Source organism: Marmota flaviventris, chromosome 18 (genome assembly GCF_047511675.1).
Source record: "Marmota flaviventris isolate mMarFla1 chromosome 18, mMarFla1.hap1, whole genome shotgun sequence".
Taxonomy (NCBI): domain Eukaryota; kingdom Metazoa; phylum Chordata; class Mammalia; order Rodentia; family Sciuridae; genus Marmota; species Marmota flaviventris.
In genome coordinates this window covers 59,460,477-59,482,965 of record NC_092515.1, presented here as the reverse complement: position 1 = coordinate 59,482,965, position 22,489 = coordinate 59,460,477, and the positions used below count along the sequence as shown (strand labels likewise).

Here is a 22,489-nt window from a genome sequence, read left to right as displayed (position 1 = left end):
TTTGATATGTCATCCCAGTTTTTATTTTTTATCTTTTTTAAGAAATGAAAGTTTTTCCCTTTATTAAGGACTAGAATATTTTGTGGAGCTACAAAGTGAGGAAAACTGAACACTGAACAGTAGAAAGACAGTAAATATACAGTGTTTTCCAACAAGCCATAAACTATTTTCAACATTAATTTTTCATTTATTTCTTTAAAAATACATTCAAATGTATTTTTAAAATCAGAAAATACAAAAAGAAAAAAATGAACTCTCCCTAGTATACCTTGAGGAAGCTTGTTTCTCTGAAAAGAGGCACCTGGACTTCAGTCTCTTACCTGTTATGTAAATATTCATATGCAGGCAACAGCCAATTATGTGTTTTGTATTCCTTTCTATAACACAATTAGTCTATGTTGCTTTTTAAGTGAATTTTAAATACACTTTAGATACCAGTACATATCAACCCACTTTGGACTCACCCATTCTTTAACAAGTTCAATTAAATCCAATGGGATGGATATAACTATGGAAATATCTTTAAGTAACAAGCAAAATGGCCCCTTTACTGGATGTTTTGTTTGTTTAAAAAAACAAAAAAAAAAAACCCACTGGAATCTAAAATATTAGACATGCAACATTGGGTCTTACAGGCAAAGTTACTAGGTCAAGAGGTGAACGTCTAAGTAATTTTGATACAATTTTCAAAAATGATTTCTGCATCTTACTAGCAGAAGTGGTGGTATGAAAGAGTCCTGAGAGCATTAACCCCTTCCTGAAATGTGGGGGAAGGAGAATGGGAAGGAGGCTGTGTCCTGTCCTGGACTGCGGCACTGTCACCTGTTTTTATATGGTGGGGAAAAGTCTCCATAAATTGGAGACTCCAAAATAGTGGTTTCTGGACTTTCTACTGCATATCTTCCAGACCCACAGGCTGCTTCTCTATTCATTAATTTCATTTTGCCTAATTAAGTGAAGTATTTCTCAAAAGTCAATTGGGTAATGTAGGAATGGAGGTCTGTCTGTCTGTCTGTCTGTCTGACTTCAGCCCCAGCCTGTCTCTTGTCCTGCAGCCTGACTGGCAGCCCTACTTACCGCAGAATGGAGACAACATTGAAGTCGCTTTCTCTTACTCCTCGGTGTTATGGCCTTGGTCAGGCTACCTGGCCATCTCCATCTCTGTGACGAAGAAGGCAGCTTCCTGGGAAGGTATCGCCCAGGGCCATGTCATGATCACCGTGGCGTCCCCAGCAGAGACAGAAGTAAGGACAGGCCAGGACATGGCACGTTTCTCTTTACCTTTTCCCATTCCCTGCCAGGAAGGGAGAAACCGGCGTAATGCCCAGGGTCGTGGTTTCAAGTTCACAGGTAGGAGAGCCTCTAAGTTCAGAAACAGGGCTGTGATTCTTGAGCCGCTGTGCCAGCAGAGAGACCTCGTGCTGGATTTCAGGCTCGAGAGGAGCACATCAGAAGTGGGTCTTTCCAAGGAAGAAACACGGGCTCCTCCCCTCTAGTAGTTTTCAGGAACACTGTGCCTTCATTTTAATCTTCAGCCCTGGAGAGTTTGAGGGTATCGGTTGTGACACATGAATGTTGCCTCCGGTGTTTGTTGGTGCAGATGGTCTTATTCAGATCATTTGGGTTAAACTGGTGCTAGAAACAAAATTTTTGACCCTGAACACTTGATAGTTTTTCCTGGGATGGGATATTTCAAGAGTTTTTGTTTGTGTCTTTTGAAGTCAAAAAGTGGTGCAGAACAGACTTCAACGGTGAAACTCCCAGTGAAGGTGAAGATAATTCCTACACCTCCTCGGAGCAAGAGAGTCCTCTGGGATCAGTACCACAACCTCCGCTACCCCCCTGGCTATTTCCCCAGGGACAACCTAAGGATGAAGAACGATCCTCTGGACTGGTAAGCAGCTCCCCAGCCCAGGTGCTCTTGGCACCTCCACCCTGTCCTTCCTTCCACACCAGGGCTGGGCACCTTGTTCCTGCCACAGTTGAGGGTCCTAGTTGTGCCCCAGGATACCTTTGTCACCTTTAAAATGTTTACAAATACAGTTAAACAATTGCACAGTAAAAACTCAAGGTCATCCTCAGTTGCTTTTCCTTATCAGATTTCTCCCACTGAGTCAAGGGCAGACTAGATCTGAACCCTTTTAGTTTGCACCCCAGTCCTTTACATGTGGCCTTCTCTGTGTCCTGCTGAGTCCACATACTTGTTTATGCCTGCTAATGGTCCCCATGCTCCCCCGAATGCCATTCCTCATGTGGCAGACATGATCATCCTCTATAAACATGAACTGTCATGGTTTGCTTCAAACTCTCCAGTAACCAGCCACTCAGACTTGTTCACCTGGCCACACCCAAGTTCACATGGTATGACCTGCCTAGCCCGCCCCTGGCCCCTTGTACATCCTTGCCTCACTCCCGATGCCCTGCAGAGCAGCTGAGCTGATCTTGGCCCAGGCTCACCTGCACATTAGTGTGAAGTAGAGGAGTTCAGGCTCCTTGGGGCAAGCTGGAGCCAGGAGAAGCATTCAGAGATCTGACCACCGTGACTTACAGGACTTACAGGATCATTTTGCCTTTTAGACTTGGGGGTCTGAGCCTGAGACGAGTAGTGGAGGATGAGGGGGCTGGCAGAGCGGTAGGGGCCTGTGGGCCTGCTGCGTGCAGGGCACTGTGGGCAGGTGGAGTCTGAGGGCCGAGGGGCCCAGGCGGGCCTGGGTTTATCTGTGGGGTTTGGACAGACTGCACACCCAGAACATGCAGAGGGAAAGCGAGCATGTTTGGCGGGGGGGCGAGGAGAGGCAACACCAAGCTAGCTGCGTGTTGTCATACCCTTGTCCTGTGTAGCTTGCGCCAGCTCTGTTTCCATGGCTGCATGCTCAGCTCATGGTCAGATGCAGGTGGTTGCTAGCAATTTACATAAATACTACTGCCAAGGCAAAGCTTCATGCATATTTAAAAAAATTTCTTTGACTGTTTCTTTATTTCACTATCACTGCGCCGTGCCAGGCCCGTGACCTCCTCTCATTACCGTTGACTGCGTCGTCGGCAGGTCTAGGATGGCTAAGGCCTGTGCCAGCTGCTGGCGCCTCAGGCCTCCTCCACTCAGGATGCTGGGGGCCTCCTGAGCTAACCCTGTGGCTGGACAGGCCTTGGTGGCAAGTGAAGATGTTACTGCAGTGGCTTATTGCTTTCCAGGAATGGAGACCACATCCATACCAACTTCAGGGACATGTATCAGCACCTGAGAAGCATGGGCTACTTTGTGGAGGTCCTGGGCTCTCCCTTCACGTGTTTCGACGCCACTCAGTATGGTGAGCAGCAGTGCGCTAGCCAGGCCTCTTCCCCTGGAGTCATGTGTGTGCGTGTGTGACAGTGGACCTCAATTCCGGTGATAGGCAATAAAGGGGGCCTGGGGAGCAAGGCCAAGTGGGAGTGAGACTCTGAGTGATGAGCGGCACAGTAGTGCCGAAGAGGGGAGGACAGGCATTTGTGGTCTTTTTGTTTTTAATTAAAAGAAGTTCTAGCAGTGTTATTCCCCCCACCAGCAGTGTATTTTTTTTCCACAAAAACCAGGCTGTCTCCCTTTGTGGAGGTAGCCCACATTCTCCCTGAGCGTGTGCTCCCTGCTTTCCTGACCACAGCCTTCTCACTGTGGGTGTTCCTCCGAGACAAGCGCTGGGTGTTTCTCTGAAGAAGAAAGGCAAATCAAAGACCACAGAGCTGGCTGCTCCCTGTGCGTGGTTGTGCCCTGATCTTTAGTTTCCATCTCCTCCCTGGTGGCACAGGTGTCATAGAACAAGCTGTTGCAAATCAGTAACTTGAGGCACGGCTCCAGGAAAACACCACATTTCCAAAACATTGGTGTCCTGCTGTTCAGAAGTGACAATTATCGAATCTGGGCTTTGTTGCAGGGACTTTGCTGATGGTGGACAGTGAAGAAGAGTACTTCCCTGAGGAGATCGCCAAGTTGAGGAGGGACGTGGACAATGGCCTTTCGCTGGTTGTCTTCAGTGACTGGTACAACACTTCTGTTATGAGAAAAGTGAAGTTTTATGATGAGAACACAAGGTAATGATAGGAGCTGCTATTTGGATAGAAATTTGACATTTGGGGAATTAAACTCTATCCTGTTACTGGTCTTTGTAGGTAGCAGAGTGTGGTGGGAAGAGCTCTCTGTAGGCACAGGAGCACGTGGCTGTAAAGTGAGAGGCTCATGGACCCGAGGTGCCCATCTTGGAGGATTTCCATCTTTCCTCTTGCTCTTGCATACTTGAGTTTTTGAGTTTCTATTTAGTTCTTTTCATCCTCCCATCTCTGTTTCTGAATATGCACATTTACATGTACCAAAGGAACTGTTATCTGAAGAGACCATCTAGTTAATTATTGATGGAGGATTCCTAGGATATTAGAAATATCCTTATATTTTGAATTTTTTTTTAATGTAACTTACACTTTTATAAGCTACTTTTTTTTTTTTTTTTGGTAGTGCTGGGGATTGAACCCAGGGCCTTGTGCACACAAGGCAAGCACTCTACCAACTGAGCTATATCCCCAGCCTATGAGCTGCTTTCTTACCGCTTTTGCCTCATTGATTCCAGCTTGGTCTAGGCTGAGCAATTGTATGTGGTGCATTTTGATGAAGTACTGATTTTCATTTCATGAAATAAAGCTTTAATGTGTTCTGCACCGTGGTGAAGCAGTTACGTTTGTAGTATTCACAGTTAAGCTGATAGTTTCACTTGATGCTTGCTTGTATATGGATGGATTGGACTGTGGCGGGGGTGTTCACTTGTGTTGTGTAAAGGGGAAGTGTGCCTGCAGTGTTCGACCTTCTGCCTTCTCTGTGCCTGTCACACTTTTCCAGGCAGTGGTGGATGCCAGATACTGGAGGAGCCAACATCCCGGCTCTGAATGAGCTGCTGTCTGTGTGGAATATGGGGTTCAGCGATGGCCTATATGAAGGGGAGTTTGCCCTGGCAAATCATGACAGTAAGGCTCCGTGTGTGTGCGCGTGCGTGCGCGTGTTTTAAGAGGGTACATTACCACCAGAGCTGTAGGAGCAGAAGCCATAGGCCTTTGAAGTCTTAAGTTTCAGAGAGAGAATGATGTGGTTTCCTAAGTAAATTGGAGTCTGGAAAGAACTGTCAGTGTTTTTCATAAAGTGTGTCTGCAAAGCTGTGTATAAGCCACTCCAGTTTTGTCCAGGTTTTGGAAATGAAAACCCTTCCTGTGAGCATCCCTAGTTTCAGTGCTACCTGTGAGGGTCTTTAGGTGCTGCATGATATCCAATAGGAAACACCTTGTAGGTTCCCAGTTATTTATAATATTTTGTTTATGAAACAACTTTGAACATTTCATTCTCCAGAGAGAAGCTTCTGGCTCTAGTTTCTAGCACAACATTTTCAGCATTATTGTTACTGGTCCTACAAGTCCTACTCTGACTTAACATCTGTCTGCAGAAGCCACGTTAATAGTATTTTTTTTACTTGAATTTTGAGATGGTTTCTTATTTTAAGTGTAGTAAGGTACAGAAACTTCTTTTGTAAGATAAAAACAATCTGAAAAAAATAGATAATGCTTAAAGAGTTCATTTGGGTATGCTAGTAGCTGTCAGCTGAACCTCTCGTGTGTCTGCTCCTGTAACTCTGAACAACTGTTTTTTTAGTGTACTACGCGTCAGGGTGCAGCATTGCTCAGTTCCCAGAAGATGGCGTGGTGATAACACAGACTTTCAAGGACCAAGGTAAAGGATCCTTTCCCTCCCTCTCTCCTTTTTTATTTAATAGCTTTATTGCATATGATTTACACACCTTCCAAAATGCACACAATTCAGTGATTTTTAGTGTATCCACAAAATTGTGTATTCATCGCCCCCGGAGAAGTCCCATCAGCCGTTCTGGTTCCTCTTCACGCTTTCTGCAGTGCTGTTGCTTGGCACCTCATCACGCATGGCATGGGAAGGGCATGAAGGCGGAGGGAGGCAGAGGACGGGGAGACAGATTCCCACTGATGATTTGAATGTATGTGTGTGGTGACCCCTGCAAAGGGAATGGAATTCCTTTAGGAGAGGGGTGCATGTGTCTGCTTATTATTGCCTGTGAGTTGTTCTACTTCTGTGATTGCTAGATTACTACAGGAAGAGTTTGACCATGTTGTGAACTTATTAGCTATGTGAAGATAAACAGCCATAATCATGGAGTGGCTCTAAGGCCCCCTTCAAGGTGGCGTTCCCATTCAGTTCGCTTCAGCTGCACTCACGCAGGCAGCACCCAAGAGGCCCAAGACAGGCTCCACATTAGTCTTTGTGACCACCAGGTGCTTGATGTTCAGGCTCCCTGATGAGTGTGGAAGAGAAGGGCAAGCTGGGCCACTGCTGCCTTTGAAGGCCAGGTGCCAGAAGCAGGACAATGAACAGAACCCAGGGCGTCCTTCCTGCAGCTGTCACTCTGGAACTGGGATTCTGAACCACATGACTCCTCTTTGTTGAAAGTGGTGTGTCCCTCGTGGCAGGCTGGTAAGGATGTGCCAGGGGACCGTTTCCTCCTGCAGGTTGATAACTGTTCTTCAGAGTGACCAGCCTCTGCTGTTGTAGAGTCCTGCAGTTGAGAGCTAGGGACAGATTGATGAGTGGAAAATGAAGAATTCCTCAGCTTACCTGTCTGCAGCTAGAAGGTAGAACTTACTTCTGTATTGCCTGGAAGGTGTTTTGGTTTTGGTTTTTATCTTTTGTCAAGGCAGGTAGTCAGTGCACAGATCTGTATTTCCTAGGGTTAGTTTTAATTTTAAGCACATGATGATCCTATCTTCCCAAGTGCTTGGCACTGTTCATGAGGGTTGGAGATTCTTGCTAAAAGCAGCTCCCACAGGCATGTCATGTCTGGCACCAGGCGTGTGGCACAGGGCAGAAGCCATGCTTTCTTCTTAAGGGTCTTGCTGCCTGTGGCAGTTCATTCATTTTGGGTTTTTTTTCTTTTTCTTTTCTTTTCTTTTTTTTTCAAGGGGTGGGAAATGTCAAAAGTAGGTTTAAGGATGCATACTTTATTCGGAGGTTCTGATAGAGTCTGAAAATAAAAGTCAGTTGCCTTGGCTTTAAGTTGAATGATCTTTTTTGGATTCACAATAGGACTTTGAAAAGGATGCCTTTTAGAAAAAGGATAAAAACCAAAAGCAAAACCAAGACACCTTTGGAAGTCCTGTGGTGCTGGAGCAGAAAAGACTATCATCAAAAACAAAGCTCTTATCAAGCCATGAGGTCACATGGCAGGCAGTGTGCAGTTTTCCCCATTTCTTCTGTTTTCCTGCTTTGTCGTGCCCTCCCTCCAAAGAGGCTTTCTTCAGTCAGCTCCTAGTGAAATACACAGAGGGCAGCAGATACTCTTTATGTAGCTGCAGGCATTCGAGATGTTGTCAGCACAGAAAGTGCTGCATTCGTTTTCTAGTGCTAAGGAAAGCCTTTGCTTTAGAGATCCTGTGAGTTACATGAGACCACTGATGATGGACACCCCTGGTGTTTATCCATTTTTACTTCTTGAGTCACTGAACATTTTAAATTGTGTCATCTGCTTGGGGAAAGGTAGGAAGGCTCTGCTGTTGGAATGTTTGTAATTGTGGAATTAATATAACATCTAAACTGAAATTGAAAATATGTGGACATACACTTTAAATACTAGTTATCATGTTTATTAACATCCTAGCTTTTAATCACAAAGCCCGAAGACACTGGTGTGTCTGTATATGTGACTACTCATGGACACCTCGGTATAGAATGAGCTGTTGGCAGCTTCCCCTATACATGAGGGCTGACAGCAGGCTTCCAGCATAGTAAGAAGAGGAAACATTTGTTATTTCAAGATGAAAAGGGACAGGTAACACCTTTAGGAGCACAGACATTATGTGCCACCATCTAAATGAAAATGACAGAAGAGGGCATGGAAATACACACATTAGTGAATTTCACTGAAAACAAAAGTGATGGTGCTTAAGATGGCACTTTCCTGTCCAAAAAGTTTGCTCTGTTTGTTTGAATATTAGATTTTACAAATTGTTTTTGGAAACTGGAAAGTCATTTCTCAACAATAACTGTCATTATTGTTGTGTTGTTTCAGGATTGGAGGTTTTAAAGCAGGAAACCGCGATTGTTGAAAATGTCCCCATCTTGGGACTTTATCAGATTCCAGCGGAGGGTGGGGGCCGGGTCGTGCTGTATGGAGACTCCAATTGCTTGGACGACAGTCACCGACAGAAGGGTGAGAAGAAAGTAAACAGGCACACAGCCCTTATGCCCTGGGTTCCTAGGGAGGTAGAGAGAAGGCTCTACTGGGTGAACGTGAGTGAGGACAGCTAGGATTCCAGTCGCTTTGCTGGCCTGGAGTGTTTTGATAGGTATCTAAGTGTGGGCACATTTAGTAAGTAAAACAAAACTGCCTCTACTGGCCAAGATACCTCTCCTCCCTTCTCACTGCATTTAGTGGAGAGCCCCTTGATGTGAGTGACCAAGGCTCTGCCCATCCTTGCCGCCCTGGGTTTTGTGTCCCTCCCTGGCACAGCATGTGCAGGTGCCCTGATCGGGTCTGAACCACTCTTCCCGCCTTCTCAGCCCTGTTGCCTGGAGGCCCTGCAGTCGCTGTTCCCCAGGACATGCAGGTAGAGGCTGTGTGAGCCTAGTCAGGGCGGGTCTCCAGTTACTCTCCTCAGGGATGAGGTGTGTGGTGGAGGCAGCCTCCTCTCTCGTTTTCAGCCTCTTGGTGCATCTTTGAATATGGAGTTTTAAGATTGGACGTAGACTGGTCTTTTTCTTATGTATTAAGGAGAAAGAGTGGCAAAAGTGTTAACCTGTTTCACCTGGTGAGATGGTAATGGAGCCGGAACTGAGACCGAGTCTTCTGACGCAGGGAGACCAGGGTGGGAGGGTGGCAGGTTAGGGCCAGCGCTGGCAGATGGCGAGCAGCTCCTCGGGCACTTCCTCCAGGTTTCAGTTGAGGGTGACTGAATCACAGGCCTTTATGTAAATCCTTAGAATACAATTAGTCTTTTTAAAAATCAAAAGTAGTGTTAAAGTCACAGTTAAAAGAAGATTAATGCTTTTATTTCCAGAGATTCTAAGACCTGAGATCAACTGGTAAGAGTCTTTATTCAAAATTTAAATACCTGAGAGGATGTCTACATCCTTAAATGTGAAATGACCGCTGTGTGCTCTCTCACGGTGACATGCATGGCCTAGAAGTGTTCTTCCAGGAGAGGGAAGCATTTACTGGGACTTCCCCTCTCGAGTCTCATGTAGTTCCCATCTGTGTTAACATAGTAGGTGGGCAGACACAAGGAAAGACCAGAGATCCCAGCTCTTGAGTGCTGCAGGGCTTCAGCAACCTCCGGAGGAAGGAGTGGCGCTGAATGGGAGCTGCTCACAGCCTGGTCCAAGATGTCCCTGAAAAAGAATTGTCCATCTGGCTGGGTCCACTGACTCAAAGGCCAGCTCAGCAGGCTCTAGGAGACCTACTTCCTGCTTAAGGGGTGCTCTAGGATGCTGACAGAGGCGCCGGCCCCCTGTGCTCCTACACCCTATACCTGGAGCCACTATTCTTGAGTCCAGTGTGTAGTGGACATCTCATCATCTCACTGTCTCGGAACCAGCTCCATTCCGCCCTCATCCATGAGGGGCCCAGAGCCGAGGGTGGCACTTGGGCAGTTGGTCCTGTCCATGGCAGTGGTACTCCTCTGAGCCTGCCAGCTCGTGCCTTAGGTGGATTCATGTTTCTCAAGAATGGAAGCCAGGGATGTGTCCCTTTTACTTTGACCTAGATTTCTGGCCTTTACATGCCTGTTTTTCTCCTCCTTTGGAGAGCTAGCTTTCTTTTATTTTCCTGTAGAATTATTTTTTAAAAAATAATTGCCATGGCTGGGGGTGTAGAGCACTTGCCAGCACACGTGAGGCCCTGGCTTCCATCTTCACCACAAAACTGCAAAGTCCTCAACAGCTTGCTTCTGACTCCACAGATTGCTTTTGGCTTCTGGACGCGCTCCTTCAGTACACATCGTACGGGGTGACTCCTCCCAGCCTCAGTCACTCTGGGAACCGGCAGCGCCCTCCCAGTGGAGCTGGCTCAGCCACACCTGAGAGGATGGAAGGTGAGTGAAGGTTGGAGCTGGCCAAACTCAATGCTGCCACCAGCGGTTTGTCCTGGATGCTGCTGGTTGGCAAGCAGGTGGCAACTGACCTGTAATGGTCCGTCCTGGCGATTCCAGGGTCAATGGGCATGGAGGGCGTTCAGGATCTCACCCATGCTCCCCTGGCCCTGGTTCATGCTCACTGTCACAGATGCCATGCTGGCTCCAGGGGTCTGCAGGAATAGCCGCCAGCATTTATAAGCACTCATTAGGTACCAGGCACCAGACTGCAGTGCTCTAGGGAGGATTAGCTCACTAATACCTCCCAGTAATCCTGTGAAAGGAGATATTATTACGACCGGTTTATAGATGAAGAAATGGGAGCTGAGAGAAGTTAAGTAGTTGCCCCAGGTTGTGGGGCGGGTGTGTGGTAGAGCCAAGGGCCCCCAGCAGAGCTGCATGGATCAGGCCAGTTCACCACAGACTCTGGCTGCCCCAGCACTCTCAATAGACATGTCCTGGGACCATGTAAAAATATGTAGCAGCTACACGAGAAAAGTAAGCAGCCCATCTACTCAGGACAGGGAAGTAGGAGGATCACAAGTTCAAGGCCAGCCTGGGTAGTTTCTCCAATACAACAAAGAAAAGGTCAGGGGTGGAGCACGCACAAGGCCCTGCGTGGAATTCTTAGTACTGCTGAAAAAAACTAAATGGGGTGGGATGTGGCTCAGTGGTAATGTGCCCCTGGGTTCAAGCCCCAGTCAAAAGAAAAGTGGTTTGCTTTAGTAATATTCCTTAGCCCAGCACATCACAGATGTGTTCACTCAGGTGGGAGACACAGGCCCTGTTTCCGTTTTCAGTAGCCACATGTGGCTAGTGGTACAGCACTGGGTGGTGCAGATTTAAGAAACAAAACTTTAAAATTATAGCACTTTGTTTGTTTTTGTGTTTCGCTTTTATTTTTTGCCAGGAAATTGTTCCAGAAGAGAGGATTTTTCTGTGGCAGCTATCTCTAGTTATAGAGTCTTCAAGGGTGGCCTTGTGCATGTGGTGATGGTCAGCAGAGGTTGACTGGCCAGTGCTTTGTATGAATGGTTCCATTTAAAGGGAACTGTGCAGACTCCTCTGCTCCCCTTCCCAGTGAAGGCGAGTGTTGTCTGGGGGCTGCCCATCAGGTCTGGTCCCGAAGCTCGTGGGGGGCGGTCCAACAAGGCACCGTAGGCTGCTGGCAGGAGCCACAGACCAGCTCCCACAGCCGTGTCTTCTCCCTGCATTTTAATAACAGTGCTCGTTCCCCTTTTTGTTGCTACTGCTGCTGACCACAGGAAACCATCTGCACCGGTACTCCAAAGTTCTTGAGGCCCATTTGGGAGACCCGAAACCCCGGCCTCTGCCAGCCTGTCCACACTTGTCTTGGGCCAAGCCACAGCCTTTGAACGAGACAGCACCCAGGTCAGTGTCTGCATGTGCTTTTCCCTATTCCACAGGGCTTGTGACTCATTCCTTTTTTCTTACAAGAGAGAATGGAATTTTACTGCCATCATTATTGGAAAATCCGACTTCCTGGCTTGCTTTTGCTGAAGGTTATGCATGGCATGTGCCCTCACCTTGGCCTTTAGGGTGCGCTCTTTTGTGGTGTCCTGTAGCAGGTGCTTGGGGAGTTGGGACTGTGTTCCTGTCAGCGCTGTTCACAGCTGCTCACAGCCGTGCTGGAGCAGAAGCTCTGGCCTGCGGTGGGGAGTCGGTGGCTGCGGCAGGTGTGCGTCCTGTTCCAGGTGTTGGTTATGGAACAGATAGGTCTCTCTCCTGCCCTCACGGGCAGAGGCTTCCCGTCAGCCTGGGTTCTGCTGTGGCAGCCTGACCAGAAAGAGTGCCATGTGCCATTCATGTCCTGTGCTGGTGGCATGGCTGGTGAGGCTCCCTGTCCCATAGCAGCCCTGGCCTCTGTCTACAGGTCTATGCTCCTCCAGGGCCGCCTGAAGCCACGCTCCGCCCACTCACTGTCTGGCCTTTTCATCTGCCTCGTTTCCTTTTGGCTGCAGAACTTGAGTATTGCTGCTGTTTCTCTCTTGGGCCAGCTCAGGCCAACTCTTCTCTTTCTTTGGGACATCCCTGCCTGTGCAAGACAACATGAGGATGCTTCTCCTGGGAATGGGGGTGGGTTCTGCAGTGGTGCAGTGGGCAAGGTGTCAGGGATGCCATCAGAGCCCTCTCCTCATCTGCCCACCCTGACGTGGACTCCCTTTGCAGAAGTCTCCTGCCTGCCTTCTCCATTCTCAAGGCTGCCACCGTGTACGCTCAGTGATGGACAGGTTTGGCATAGCCAGAGATGGAAGGTGACTGTCCACACTGACGAGCAGGAGGACACCTGCAGGAAGGCGTGGAAACGCTCTCTGCTTTCCTAGTTGCCATAGCAGAGTGCTTTCATAAACCAGCCAGTGACCTAGTCGTCATGGCAGAGTGCTCTGATACATCACCCAGTGACCTTGTCGTCCAGCAGAGTGCTGTAATACACCACTCAGTGACCACATGCCTTCATTCAGAACAGGCTCCACAGACAGCCAGAAAGTGGTAGAATCATCACACTGTCTTCTGAGCCGTAGAGTTCTTCCTCAACTTTAATTACTGGGTACTTCCCATTCTAGTTAACATCCCATCATTTAAAACTTTTGATATGTTTCTATTTTTGCATCCTTTTTCTTTGTAACCTACTATTATTGTAGCATTCTTTATATTCCATACATGGTCAGAAATTTACACTCAGAGGACAGTCAGTACTGGCTACAGTTATGAAAACTCAATTTTCTCCATAGTGCCATTCAGGACTCTCGTAAGAGTGACAGAATTTCTTAGTATCTGCCTGCCACATAAGTGGTCATCAGACACTGCCCTCAAGGGTGTTGGTCACGTGCAGCTGCTGGGCTTTGATGTTGTCTGTCATTCCCAGCAATTCCTTCTCCTTAATCCATTGCCCTGCTTCATATTCATCTCATGTTTCACATCTGTTGAAATTTATTCTCAGTCCTCAGAGATGGAGACAGATGTTCTGAACCCTGAGAGGGAGACCAATGTTAGCTAGCCCCGGCAGCCACTGGCCAGGCCAGGTTTCCATCTGTCGGAAAGATGGATTTCTCTCTCCTTTACTGGGCATCGGTGTCCTTTCCTAGAGCCACTCTGGGAGTGTCAGCCCCACGAGAGACCCCACTGAAGGTGGACCCTCCCCCTCCACCAGTGTGCTGTTCCCACCTCTGCTGCCTCTGAAAGTGCCAGCACAGATGGTTAAACTCCAGGGCAGGACATCACTGTTAGATGACAGTGCAGCCCTCACACACCCAGCTACAGACCCGAGGCTCGAGTGCCATTAATCCCATAACTTTTGTCGGTTAAGTTTTCAGACTGGTGAACCCTCAGCTGCAAAGTCACATAAAACAGACCGGCTGCAGCACCTGTGGGCACTTTCCCAGCCACCAGCAGCTGGGGCCGCTGACGGCTCCCTGCCCTGCCTAGGCATCCTCTCCGCACCCCCCACCTGCGTAGGCTCCACACTCCTCTTCCCCTGTGGCTGTCATGGGACCAGGTGTCCTTACCTTCACTTGACCAGAGTAGAAACTGTCTGACAGCTTCCAAATGCACTGACAGCAGAAAGACAGAATTCGTCATTTACAAACATCTCTCTCACTGAAGCCAGAACAGCACGGAGTTTCCCTCCACGCCCTTCCTTGGACCTCGGTGTCTACCTGTGCCGTCTGCTGCTGGTTGCTGGGGATTGGACACGGGCTTCTTTTTCTTTTTAGTTATCGATGGATACAATACCTTTATTTTGTGTGTTTTTTTTTTTCTGTGTGGTGTTGAGGATCAAACCCAATGCCTCACACGTGCTCGCAAGCCCCAGGCTGCCACTGACTTCTAGAGTTGGTGGTCACATTGCTTGAATGGGCTGCTCAACTTCTGAAGATTAACGATCCTGTGCTACTACAGAGAGCACATCTTGTCTGAGGATCACCACCACACACATGGAAGTGACGTTCCTGTGTGTTGTATCCATGCTCTCTCACTAGTTGGTGGCTTGTGTGCTTGTCCAGTTCTCACCCCAGGTGGTTTTGTTGAGGACATGCTGGTGCCCAGCACTGGTCTGTCCAGTCCCTGTGCATGGTCCTGGAGTGCCCTCCACTGTAATGCTTTGCACCCAGCAACGCTTGGTACCCAGTGCAGCAGAAGGCCTCCAGGCACCCACCCATGACCACTCCTCAGCCTCAGCACCCCCCATCCCTGGCTCCTTTCAGGGGTCCATCTGGACTGTCCTTGTGTTGTGTGGTAATGTTTCCAGTTTTAAGCAGGAAAGGGCTCCTGTTGGCAGCACTGTAGACCAAGTAGAACACGGAGAGCTCAGAGCATGGACCATATGGTGGTTTCTCTCAGGACCTGGAAGTGGTCACTTGCTTTGCAGCGGTGGTCAGGCAGGTAGAGGGGGAAACTTGTTGCTGCTTAGGTGCTGGCTGAGCTTCCTGGGCTGGCATGTTGCTTATCCTTGTTTTCATCTGTTCCCCTGAAGCAATCTTTGGAAACATCAGAAGTTACTCTCCATCGACCTGGACAAGGTGGCGTTACCCAACTTCCGATCAAATCGCCCACAAGTGCGACCCTTGTCCCCTGGAGAAAGTGGTGCCTGGGACATTCCTGGAGGTGAGTCCTCAGGTGCTTCGCCCATGTGCTGAACCTTGCTGTATCTTGTTCCAGATGGTCTCCTCCTGTCCCTAGGAGGTGGACAGGCCACTCCTGCTTTTACCTTTCCAGGAGCCATGGCAGTCCTGGTCTTCTTTGTGGTGTGGGTCAGCCAGAAGTGTGTCTGTAGGATGAAGGTGTTACTCTTTCTCTTAGAAAATTCCTCATTGATGTTCCAGTCTCAGTTTCTTTCGTGCTGGCTAGGTGATACACTTGAAATGTTCCCGAGTCACTTGCACACTCATGAGAGCTGTGCAAACCAGCAGGACCCAGGGAGCCTGTCTTACGCTGTTTTGCAGCAGCTGTGCTGGCCATAGGTCTCTGGTTCTCTGCCCTCCCATATCTAGGATGGCAGTCAGCTGAGCTGGGCTGTGCCCTAAGGTGATGTGTCCTGTGTCCTCCCCATACAGTGCCTTTGACCTGAATAGAATACTCGGGACAAGTCCTTCTTCTTTAGTGAGATGATCTGTACCAAATCACTCCAGCTGGGTATGGGCAATTCTTCTGCCCCATGAACCCCTGCAGTCTCCCCGAGGACTCTTAGCTCCAAACAGGGTTTTCTGGGTTTCAGGACTTGACCAGAAACCCCTGGGATCAGGAAGGAGTGCCCTTGAGTTGTGGTCGCACGACCTGAACAGGTTCCTCACTTCTGAAGATTAATGATCCTGTGCTGCCACAGAGAGCACGTCTTGTCCGATGGCACCTCCATGTGTGTGGTAGTGACCGTGGTGTTCCTGCGTGTTGTACCCATGCTGTCTTACTAGTTGGTGGCTCACAGTCTTGTCCAGCCTAACCTGGGATATTGGGGGCCTCACATGTTGGTCACAGGGTGCACTGACGATGGCTGCAGAGTCATTGACGTTCTAAACCAAGAGTCCTGCAGTGGCCACTCTTGGTTTTCACCCATGTCTTGTCCTGGGAGGGCTTTCCTAGAAATGGGGGTGTGGCCTTCCCAGCTCTTTGCCTTGCTTTCTTCCTCTTCCTTCCTGTATCAAGGCTGAGATCCATCTTCTGTTGCTGTTAGGGACACAAAATGTCTGTCTGGGCCCCACTGTTGTAGGCTGTGACAGGAGCGAAGCTTGTTCCTGGGCTTATGTAGTGAGCCCAGGAAGAGGGGCCAGAGCCCCCTGCCCTCTGCTAGGAGTGCTTTTGCTTGACTGGGGAGCCATGCTGCCCCCCTCTCTCTCCCATGCTCTGTTAACGGCCTGGGTCACTTTAGTGGAGGCTGAAAAGTGAAGTGTGTCCTGCTCCTCAGCTAATGAAATCAGAGCCGTTGGTTTCTGAGGAGTCTGGCTTGTAGAAAGGGCTTTGGCAGTAGCTCTGTGACACTGCTGACTCTCCATTGTCCTCCTGCAGGGATCATGCCTGGCCGCTACAACCAGGAGGTGGGCCAGACCATTCCCGTGTTTGCCTTCCTGGGAGCCATGGTGGTCCTGGCCTTCTTTGTGGTGCAAATCAACAAGGCCAAGAGCAGGCCGAAGCGGAGGAAGCCCAGGGTGAAGCGCCCCCAGCTCATGCAGCAGTTTCACCCACCAAAGGCCCCATCAGTGTGACGGTCAGACTGGCTGAGCCTGCAAGCCAAAGAGTTTTTGAGGATGGCTCTGGTGGGCAAGCAGAGCCTGGGAGGGTTTCCCAAGAGGCTCCTCTTTCAGCAGGATCCAGCCTCCAGTTGCAGCTCAGTTAGAGTGTCCTGTCTGCAGGCCCCCTCCTGGGTCGCGCGCAGGCCCCCCTCCTGAGTCCCGTGCAGGCCTGGTGGCACACCTTGATGCACCTCACACCTGGACCCCTGCAGGAGGGACGCGGCGGCGGCAGCAGCAGTGGCAGCAGCTCACCAGCAGCTGAGCGCACCAAAGACGGCGGAGAGCTCCTGTTAACTACGTGAGACAGCCACCAAGCTGAGCTGGTTAAAGGCTATTTTCTATATTTATTGTTGGGAAAGTCACTTTAAAGACTTGTGCTATTTGGAAGCAAAGCTATTTTTTTGTCAATGGAATGCAGTTTTTTACTATGACATCATAAGGAATCACTCTCTTTTCTGACTGAGGTTCAAAGGAGACTGGCACAAATCTGTGAAACACAGACCTTTGCTTTATTTTTATAAGTATCAATTGCCATCATGTTTTGTAATTTGGGGTCTTGATTTCACCATTGTCGGTGAAGAAAATTTTCAATAAATATGCATTACCCATATGAAGCTGGAGAGCGCTGTGTCCTGCCGGCTCCTCTTCTCATTTCTCTCTGGTAACAACCTGGAACAGGTGCCAGTTGGCCTGTGAGTTTTTCTACTGAGAGCTAAGTCACGGACCACACGACTTTCCACTCTAAAGTGCCCTGTCCAGGGAGTCCTGGGGTTCGCTGAGTTAGGCAGCCATCGCCATTCACTGTCAGATTCCAGAAGAAACCCTGTGCTGTGTGCTGTCACCAACTCAGGGTGACTCACAGGTGGTCCTTGCAACTGGCTTCTTTGACTCTGAGTCCTGTCCTCAAGGCTCTCGTGTGTCATGTGTCAAACTTTGTCCTTTTGTGCCTCAACGCTCCTCCACCCCCAGTGGGTCGGTCTGCCCGTCTACCTGCTGCTGATGGGCACTCGGTGGTTTCCCTCTGGCGCTGCTGGGAGTGTTCGTGGTCAGTTTTTGTGGGCTGTGTTTCTCTTTCTCTTGGGCACATGCCTGGGACTGAAGCCATCAAGCTCTGCTGAACTCTCGAGGAACGGCCAGGCTTGTTCCCGAGGCGCCGGCACCACCTGCCCTCCTGCCCTTCCAGCGGCCCTCCTCACAGCACTGGGGTTTCCCTCTCTCTGGTCAGCGCCACGCTGCAGGCGCGCGGGGGTGTCTCGGGTGGTTTGGATTTGTTTCCCTGAAGAGAGGCCTGGGGCTCCTTTGCTCCTGGCTGTCGGCTTGCGGGTCTCAGGGAGGTGTCTGTTTAGAGCCTGGGCCCATTTCTTTTTTCTTTTTTTAATATTTATTTTTTTTTAGTTGTAGTTAGACTCAATATCTTTATTTTTATGTGGTGGTGAGGATTTACCCAGGGCCTCGCACATGCTAGGTGAGTGCTCTACCGCTCAGCCCCAGCCCCAGCCCCTTGGCTCATTTCTTATTCTGATTATGCACCTGAGTTCTTTATATGTTCCCAGGACAGGTTCCTATCAGACTTGGGGTGTTCTCTCTCACTTGTCGGGCTGGCTTTTCACTTTCTTGGTGGTGTTCCTCGACACATAAGTGTTTTTGATTTCGTTAAGGTACAGTTTTTCCACTTTCCTCTTGGGTTGTGTGGGTGTTGGGGTGACGTCTGGCTCCAAGGCAGCCTGGTACTGCTTAGCCCCTGCCTATCTGCACATCACAGGTGAGGGGGGCCTGGGGCCGTGGCCAGGGCTGCTCCTGAGTCTGGCACAGCAGGTCGCATGGGTTGCCTGCAGCTCTCTTGCACTTGTGCTGCTCTTGCCTGCCAGATTTTGGTGGCATTGCTGTGGGCTGAAGTGCTGGCTTCTCGACACGGGTGGCCTCCCGGTTGTTGGTGTTGAGCACAGCCGTGCTCACGGGCAGCAGCTGGCAGTGGATCTCAGAGTGGCTCCTGCTTGTCAGTGGTGGCGCTCTGGCCTCCCTACCAGTCCTCCCGTGTGTGGGCTGCCCCGCTCCGGCACACCCCTAGCACTCGGAGCAGGCAGGATGCAGTGGGAAGGGCAGCGGGATGGGACTCTCTGGGGACGAGGCCCTGTCTGGCAGCGCAGCTTTGGATGTGACAGAAGCCTGAAGTCTGGATTACATGAAACCTTCCAGTTTTTAATGTTGGCAAGTGATTGAATTAAAGTGAGGTTTTTTTGTTTGTTTGTTTTTTGGTTGGTTGGTTTTATTTGTGTGAAGTGACCAAAACTCTCTGTTGTTCTTAGTGGCATCAGCCTAACCTGCTAGGTGATAACCCTGTGGGATGATGTTCCAACGAGAGGTGTTGGGCTGGAGAGCTTGCCTCCACGCTGGCTGCGTGGCCTGGGGTCACCTGCCTCCTTGGGCGTGGGTCCCTCTTCCTGATCCCTGGGACCTTCCTGCCTGGGACTTTGCTGAGCCACTGTGGGCATGACATCACCATGCAGCATTGCACAGATCCCCGCATTCCACAGATTCAGGGGTCCCTGTCTGGCTTCCCAGGTCGGCGTCTGTCGTGCTTCTTGTCCTTGTGAGCAGTTCTTCTGCTGCACTCTGCTTTTGCCAAGGGGACTTCGGGGGCCTCTGTAGTGGCGGTGGCCCCGCCAGCCCATGATGGAACATACTTAGCTTGGGCTCAGGGTATACACACACTTTGGGCTTAAGTCAGACAGTTGGGATAGAACGAGGACAGGGGGACTAGCATGGATACCCAGAGTGCATGCAGAGGCTGTCGGGAACAGAGTGGGGTTTTCCAGGTGTTCAGGGCCTTTCCAGGAAGGAGCCTGCACAGGGACACTCTGACAGGTGGAGCTCCGCCTCAGCCACAGACCACGGCGGCCTTGAGCAAGGACAGCTTTGCAGCCAGGAAGCCTGAGACCCACGGGAGCTGCATTAACAGAGAGCAGCCCCAGGAGCAGGACCCTGCCTCCTGCAGCGGGGGCTGCCATTGGAGCTCTGTGCCCGTGGTGATGCACCTTGGTCACCGTCACAGTCAGACGGTGACCAAGGTGCGTCACCACGGGCACAGAGGAGAGGAGGCCCAAGGATGCCCACTGCCACCCTGACTCGAGACAGATAGCAGAGGAGATCGTGAACTTGTCCTGCTCAGATCCAGGACCTGTGTGCTTACTTCCTGTTCTCTCCTGCTGGTGTCTGCTCAGTGTTCCATGTCTATCCTCGCTCTAAAAGGGACAGTGACACCCTAGGAAGGTATCTGGGTGCTGGGAGGAATGCAGAACAGGGTTGCTGCTGAGATGAACCTGGAGAGAGAGCTCCTTGTTGGGGAGAGTTCCTATAGAGCAGGGCTCAATTCTCAGAAGAAGAGGGTCACTGGGGTCTGGAGAGGTGGCTTGGAGTCTGGCCAACAGGTTTGTTGTCCTGGAGCCAAAGATAGTGGGATTCCAGGGGTCCACCTTGGAGGAACGTTGAGGGGAAGTTGTCAGAGGCTCTGGACTCAGGCTGCCTGGGTCCAGCCTCAGCCTGACCACTTGCTGCTATGAGCCTTGGAGGGAGCCTCCAAGTCCCTGAGCAAAGTGTTGTAGGCCGTGTGCTTGGCCAGCGCCTGCAGGGTGCAGCGAGTCCCTCACCTGAGCAGTCCTGCTCCCAGGGGTCCCTTTTACCCCTGGTGTGGATTCCCGTTGTCTGTCCCAGCCAGCCACAGTCACAGGTATGCTGGGAGTCCATGTGCTGGTGTGTCCCCAGGGACCTGGTGTCATGAAGAGGCAGACAGAGCCTGACTGCGGGGATCTGTGCAGCGCTGCATGGAGACGTCATGCCCGCAGTGGCTCAGCAGAGTGCCCTGGCTGCCCTCAGCCATCCTGCCCACCTGCACTCTCCCCTGTGCCTTTCTTTGCCCTGCTCACACAGGACATCTCCCACAAAGAACCCTCCCCATGGGCAGCAGGGCCCAGCAGTCACTAGCACCTGCAGAGCCCTCACTGTGGGCACGGGCAGCGTGTCCTCAGGTGTGTTCTGCCTGCTGCGCTCCCTGTGGTCCCACCACAGAAGACCCGGCTGGCCTGGCACAAGCTTGAGACCCTTGCTTGGCACCAGTCTGCTTCCCTGATCCCCGACAGGTGTGAGTGCAGAGGGACCCAGCAGAGCCACTTTGCCGTGGGAGTCCCTGGCCTGTCCTCTGACACGCTCTATGGGGAGAAGACAGGATCCAGGGGTGGCCAGGGCGTGTGGGTGCTGGGGAGAGCCACCTTTGCACATCTCTTTGCCTGCCTTCTGCGCCGGAGGAGGCTGTGTGGGGCCAGTGGGGCGGGGAGCAGGGCTCTGGGGGGGCACCACCCGGCTGCTGCAGATGGGGCCCCACAGGGCGCCCCTCCACAGCCCAGGAAAGGTCATGCAGCCCTGTGATGCCGGCAGAGGGTGGATTTCAAAGCCCCTCAGAATTAAGAGGTTTTCCCCACGGCCTGGAATTTCACAGCCCAGTGGCCAATTTCCAAGTCATGCACATTAATGGGCAGCTAATGAGGGACCCACCGGCAGGGACAGGAAAATGCCCCTGAGCCCCCAGAGCCAGATTAAGGAGTACAAAGTCCCCAGCCGCTGATGAAGGGCTCTTTATCTTTGCTCTCAGGAGGCCAGGAGTGGGCAGAGAGCGAGCCTCGGTTGCTCGCAGGGCCAGGGCAGGCTGCATGAATGCCGCACGCCGCTTCCTCTGGCCCAGGCTGTTGCTGTTCTGCTGCGCTCCCTGCTGTGCCCAGCAGCATCGCCCAAGGTTCAACGACCTCACTCCAGTGAGAAGGACAAGGAGCCGAAGGCAGGAAAGGCCTTTCCCAGCAGTGCCCGATCCCAGGCCCCAGCCGGGGGCCTTCCTGGGAGCCTTGGCACAGGGAACCCCCGTGAAGATGGAGCCGAGGTCGGAGCAGTGTGGCCTCCTCCAGGGAATGCCCACAGCCCAGAAGCTGGAAGAGACAGGAGAGGCCCTCTAGAACCCTCAGAGGGAGCACCACCCTGCTCACACCTGGACCTCAGATTGCTGGTCTCCAGACCCACGAGAGAATAAATGCCCGTTGTTTCAGCCACCTGCTTTGTGGTGCTCTGTTACAGCAGCCACAGGAACCTAAGGCAGAGGCCGGGGTCAGGGGAACCCAGTGACTCTCCCTTTCTCGTCTTCTCTTGTCCATGTGCTCACTCACTCATTCATCCAACCTGTCCCCAGCACTGTCAAGAGTCAGAGGGGCAGGGAGGTGTGTGGCATTGCAGCCTTCAAGGTGAGATGCTGGGCACCTGTCACGGCCCTTGCCTGAGCCCAGGCCCTGTTGTGTGCAGCAGGACCATGGCAACATTCTCAGTGTTTGAGGTGGACGTTCTCGAAAGCTGGGCTCAGCCCACACATGGTGGCAGCCCAAGTGCTGTGTGTGTCCTGAGCTCCTGGACCTCCAGCCCTGCTTCCTTCAACCTGTGCATGCATGCTGAGAAACTGGTCACAGCTGGTCAAGCATATATTAAGCTCGGCTGTGTGAGCCTTAAGGAGGTAACCAAATCAGAGGGTGGGACCTTAGGAGCACACAAGGAAAGAGCCTTTTGAGGCCCCCCTGGTGTCTGACAGGTGTGGGCTGGCCGGATGGGTGGGGCTCTGGGCATTGACATAGCTTACAGCCACGGTTCCCACAGGAGGTCCCCAGCCAGCAGCCTTAGTAGCACTGGGAACTCATCAGAAACGCAGGTTCCCAGGCCCCAGCCGGACCCGCTGGGGCAAAAGCACTGGGGAAGGGCTGCAGCCAGAACACGGCTGCCCCAGGGGACTCGGGTACAAGGGAGTGTAAGAATGGGAGGGGGCTGGCTGCCAGGAACCAACAGACTCCATTTCAAGACCGGACTTCGTGTGCCTCTTTCAGAGTGGGGCCAGTGCCACCTTTCTGCCATCTGAAGAGGGGGTCCCCTTCCAAGTGTGGTTCGGGACCAGCTGCAGCTGCCTCCCCATCAAGCTTGTTAGAGGTGAGGAGTCTGCCCCGTGGCAGGCCTCAGGTGAGAGGGAGCCCCGTGCTGGAGGAGCTCCCAGGGCAAGCGGGGGA

The 22,489-nt window shown here is 51.2% G+C and overlaps 1 protein-coding gene and 1 non-coding gene across 3 annotated transcripts in view; one reads left to right on the top strand and one right to left on the bottom strand.

Annotated features, from left to right (window-relative positions):
- The window catches only part of Mbtps1 (membrane bound transcription factor peptidase, site 1), a 53,629-nt gene extending 36,606 nt beyond the window's left edge, over nucleotides 1-17,023 (top strand). Inside the window, exons 13-23 of one of the 2 annotated variants that reach the window (XM_027933008.2) lie at nucleotides 1,056-1,244; nucleotides 1,722-1,894; nucleotides 3,193-3,308; nucleotides 3,909-4,065; nucleotides 4,862-4,986; nucleotides 5,663-5,740; nucleotides 8,103-8,243; nucleotides 9,991-10,122; nucleotides 11,427-11,553; nucleotides 14,654-14,784; nucleotides 16,180-17,023. In XM_027933008.2, the coding sequence (XP_027788809.1) occupies nucleotides 1,056-1,244; nucleotides 1,722-1,894; nucleotides 3,193-3,308; nucleotides 3,909-4,065; nucleotides 4,862-4,986; nucleotides 5,663-5,740; nucleotides 8,103-8,243; nucleotides 9,991-10,122; nucleotides 11,427-11,553; nucleotides 14,654-14,784; nucleotides 16,180-16,376 (1,566 nt within the window). In that variant the 3' untranslated portion in view covers nucleotides 16,377-17,023. The remainder of the gene's footprint in view (nucleotides 1-1,055; nucleotides 1,245-1,721; nucleotides 1,895-3,192; nucleotides 3,309-3,908; nucleotides 4,066-4,861; nucleotides 4,987-5,662; nucleotides 5,741-8,102; nucleotides 8,244-9,990; nucleotides 10,123-11,426; nucleotides 11,554-14,653; nucleotides 14,785-16,179) is intronic. The other variant, XM_027933010.2, reaches the window with a different exon arrangement.
- Trnat-ugu (transfer RNA threonine (anticodon UGU)) lies at nucleotides 4,478-4,550 on the bottom strand. Its single transcript has one exon. It is a non-coding gene; the product is annotated as a tRNA-Thr (tRNA).
- Nucleotides 17,024-22,489: the final 5,466 nt, after the last annotated feature.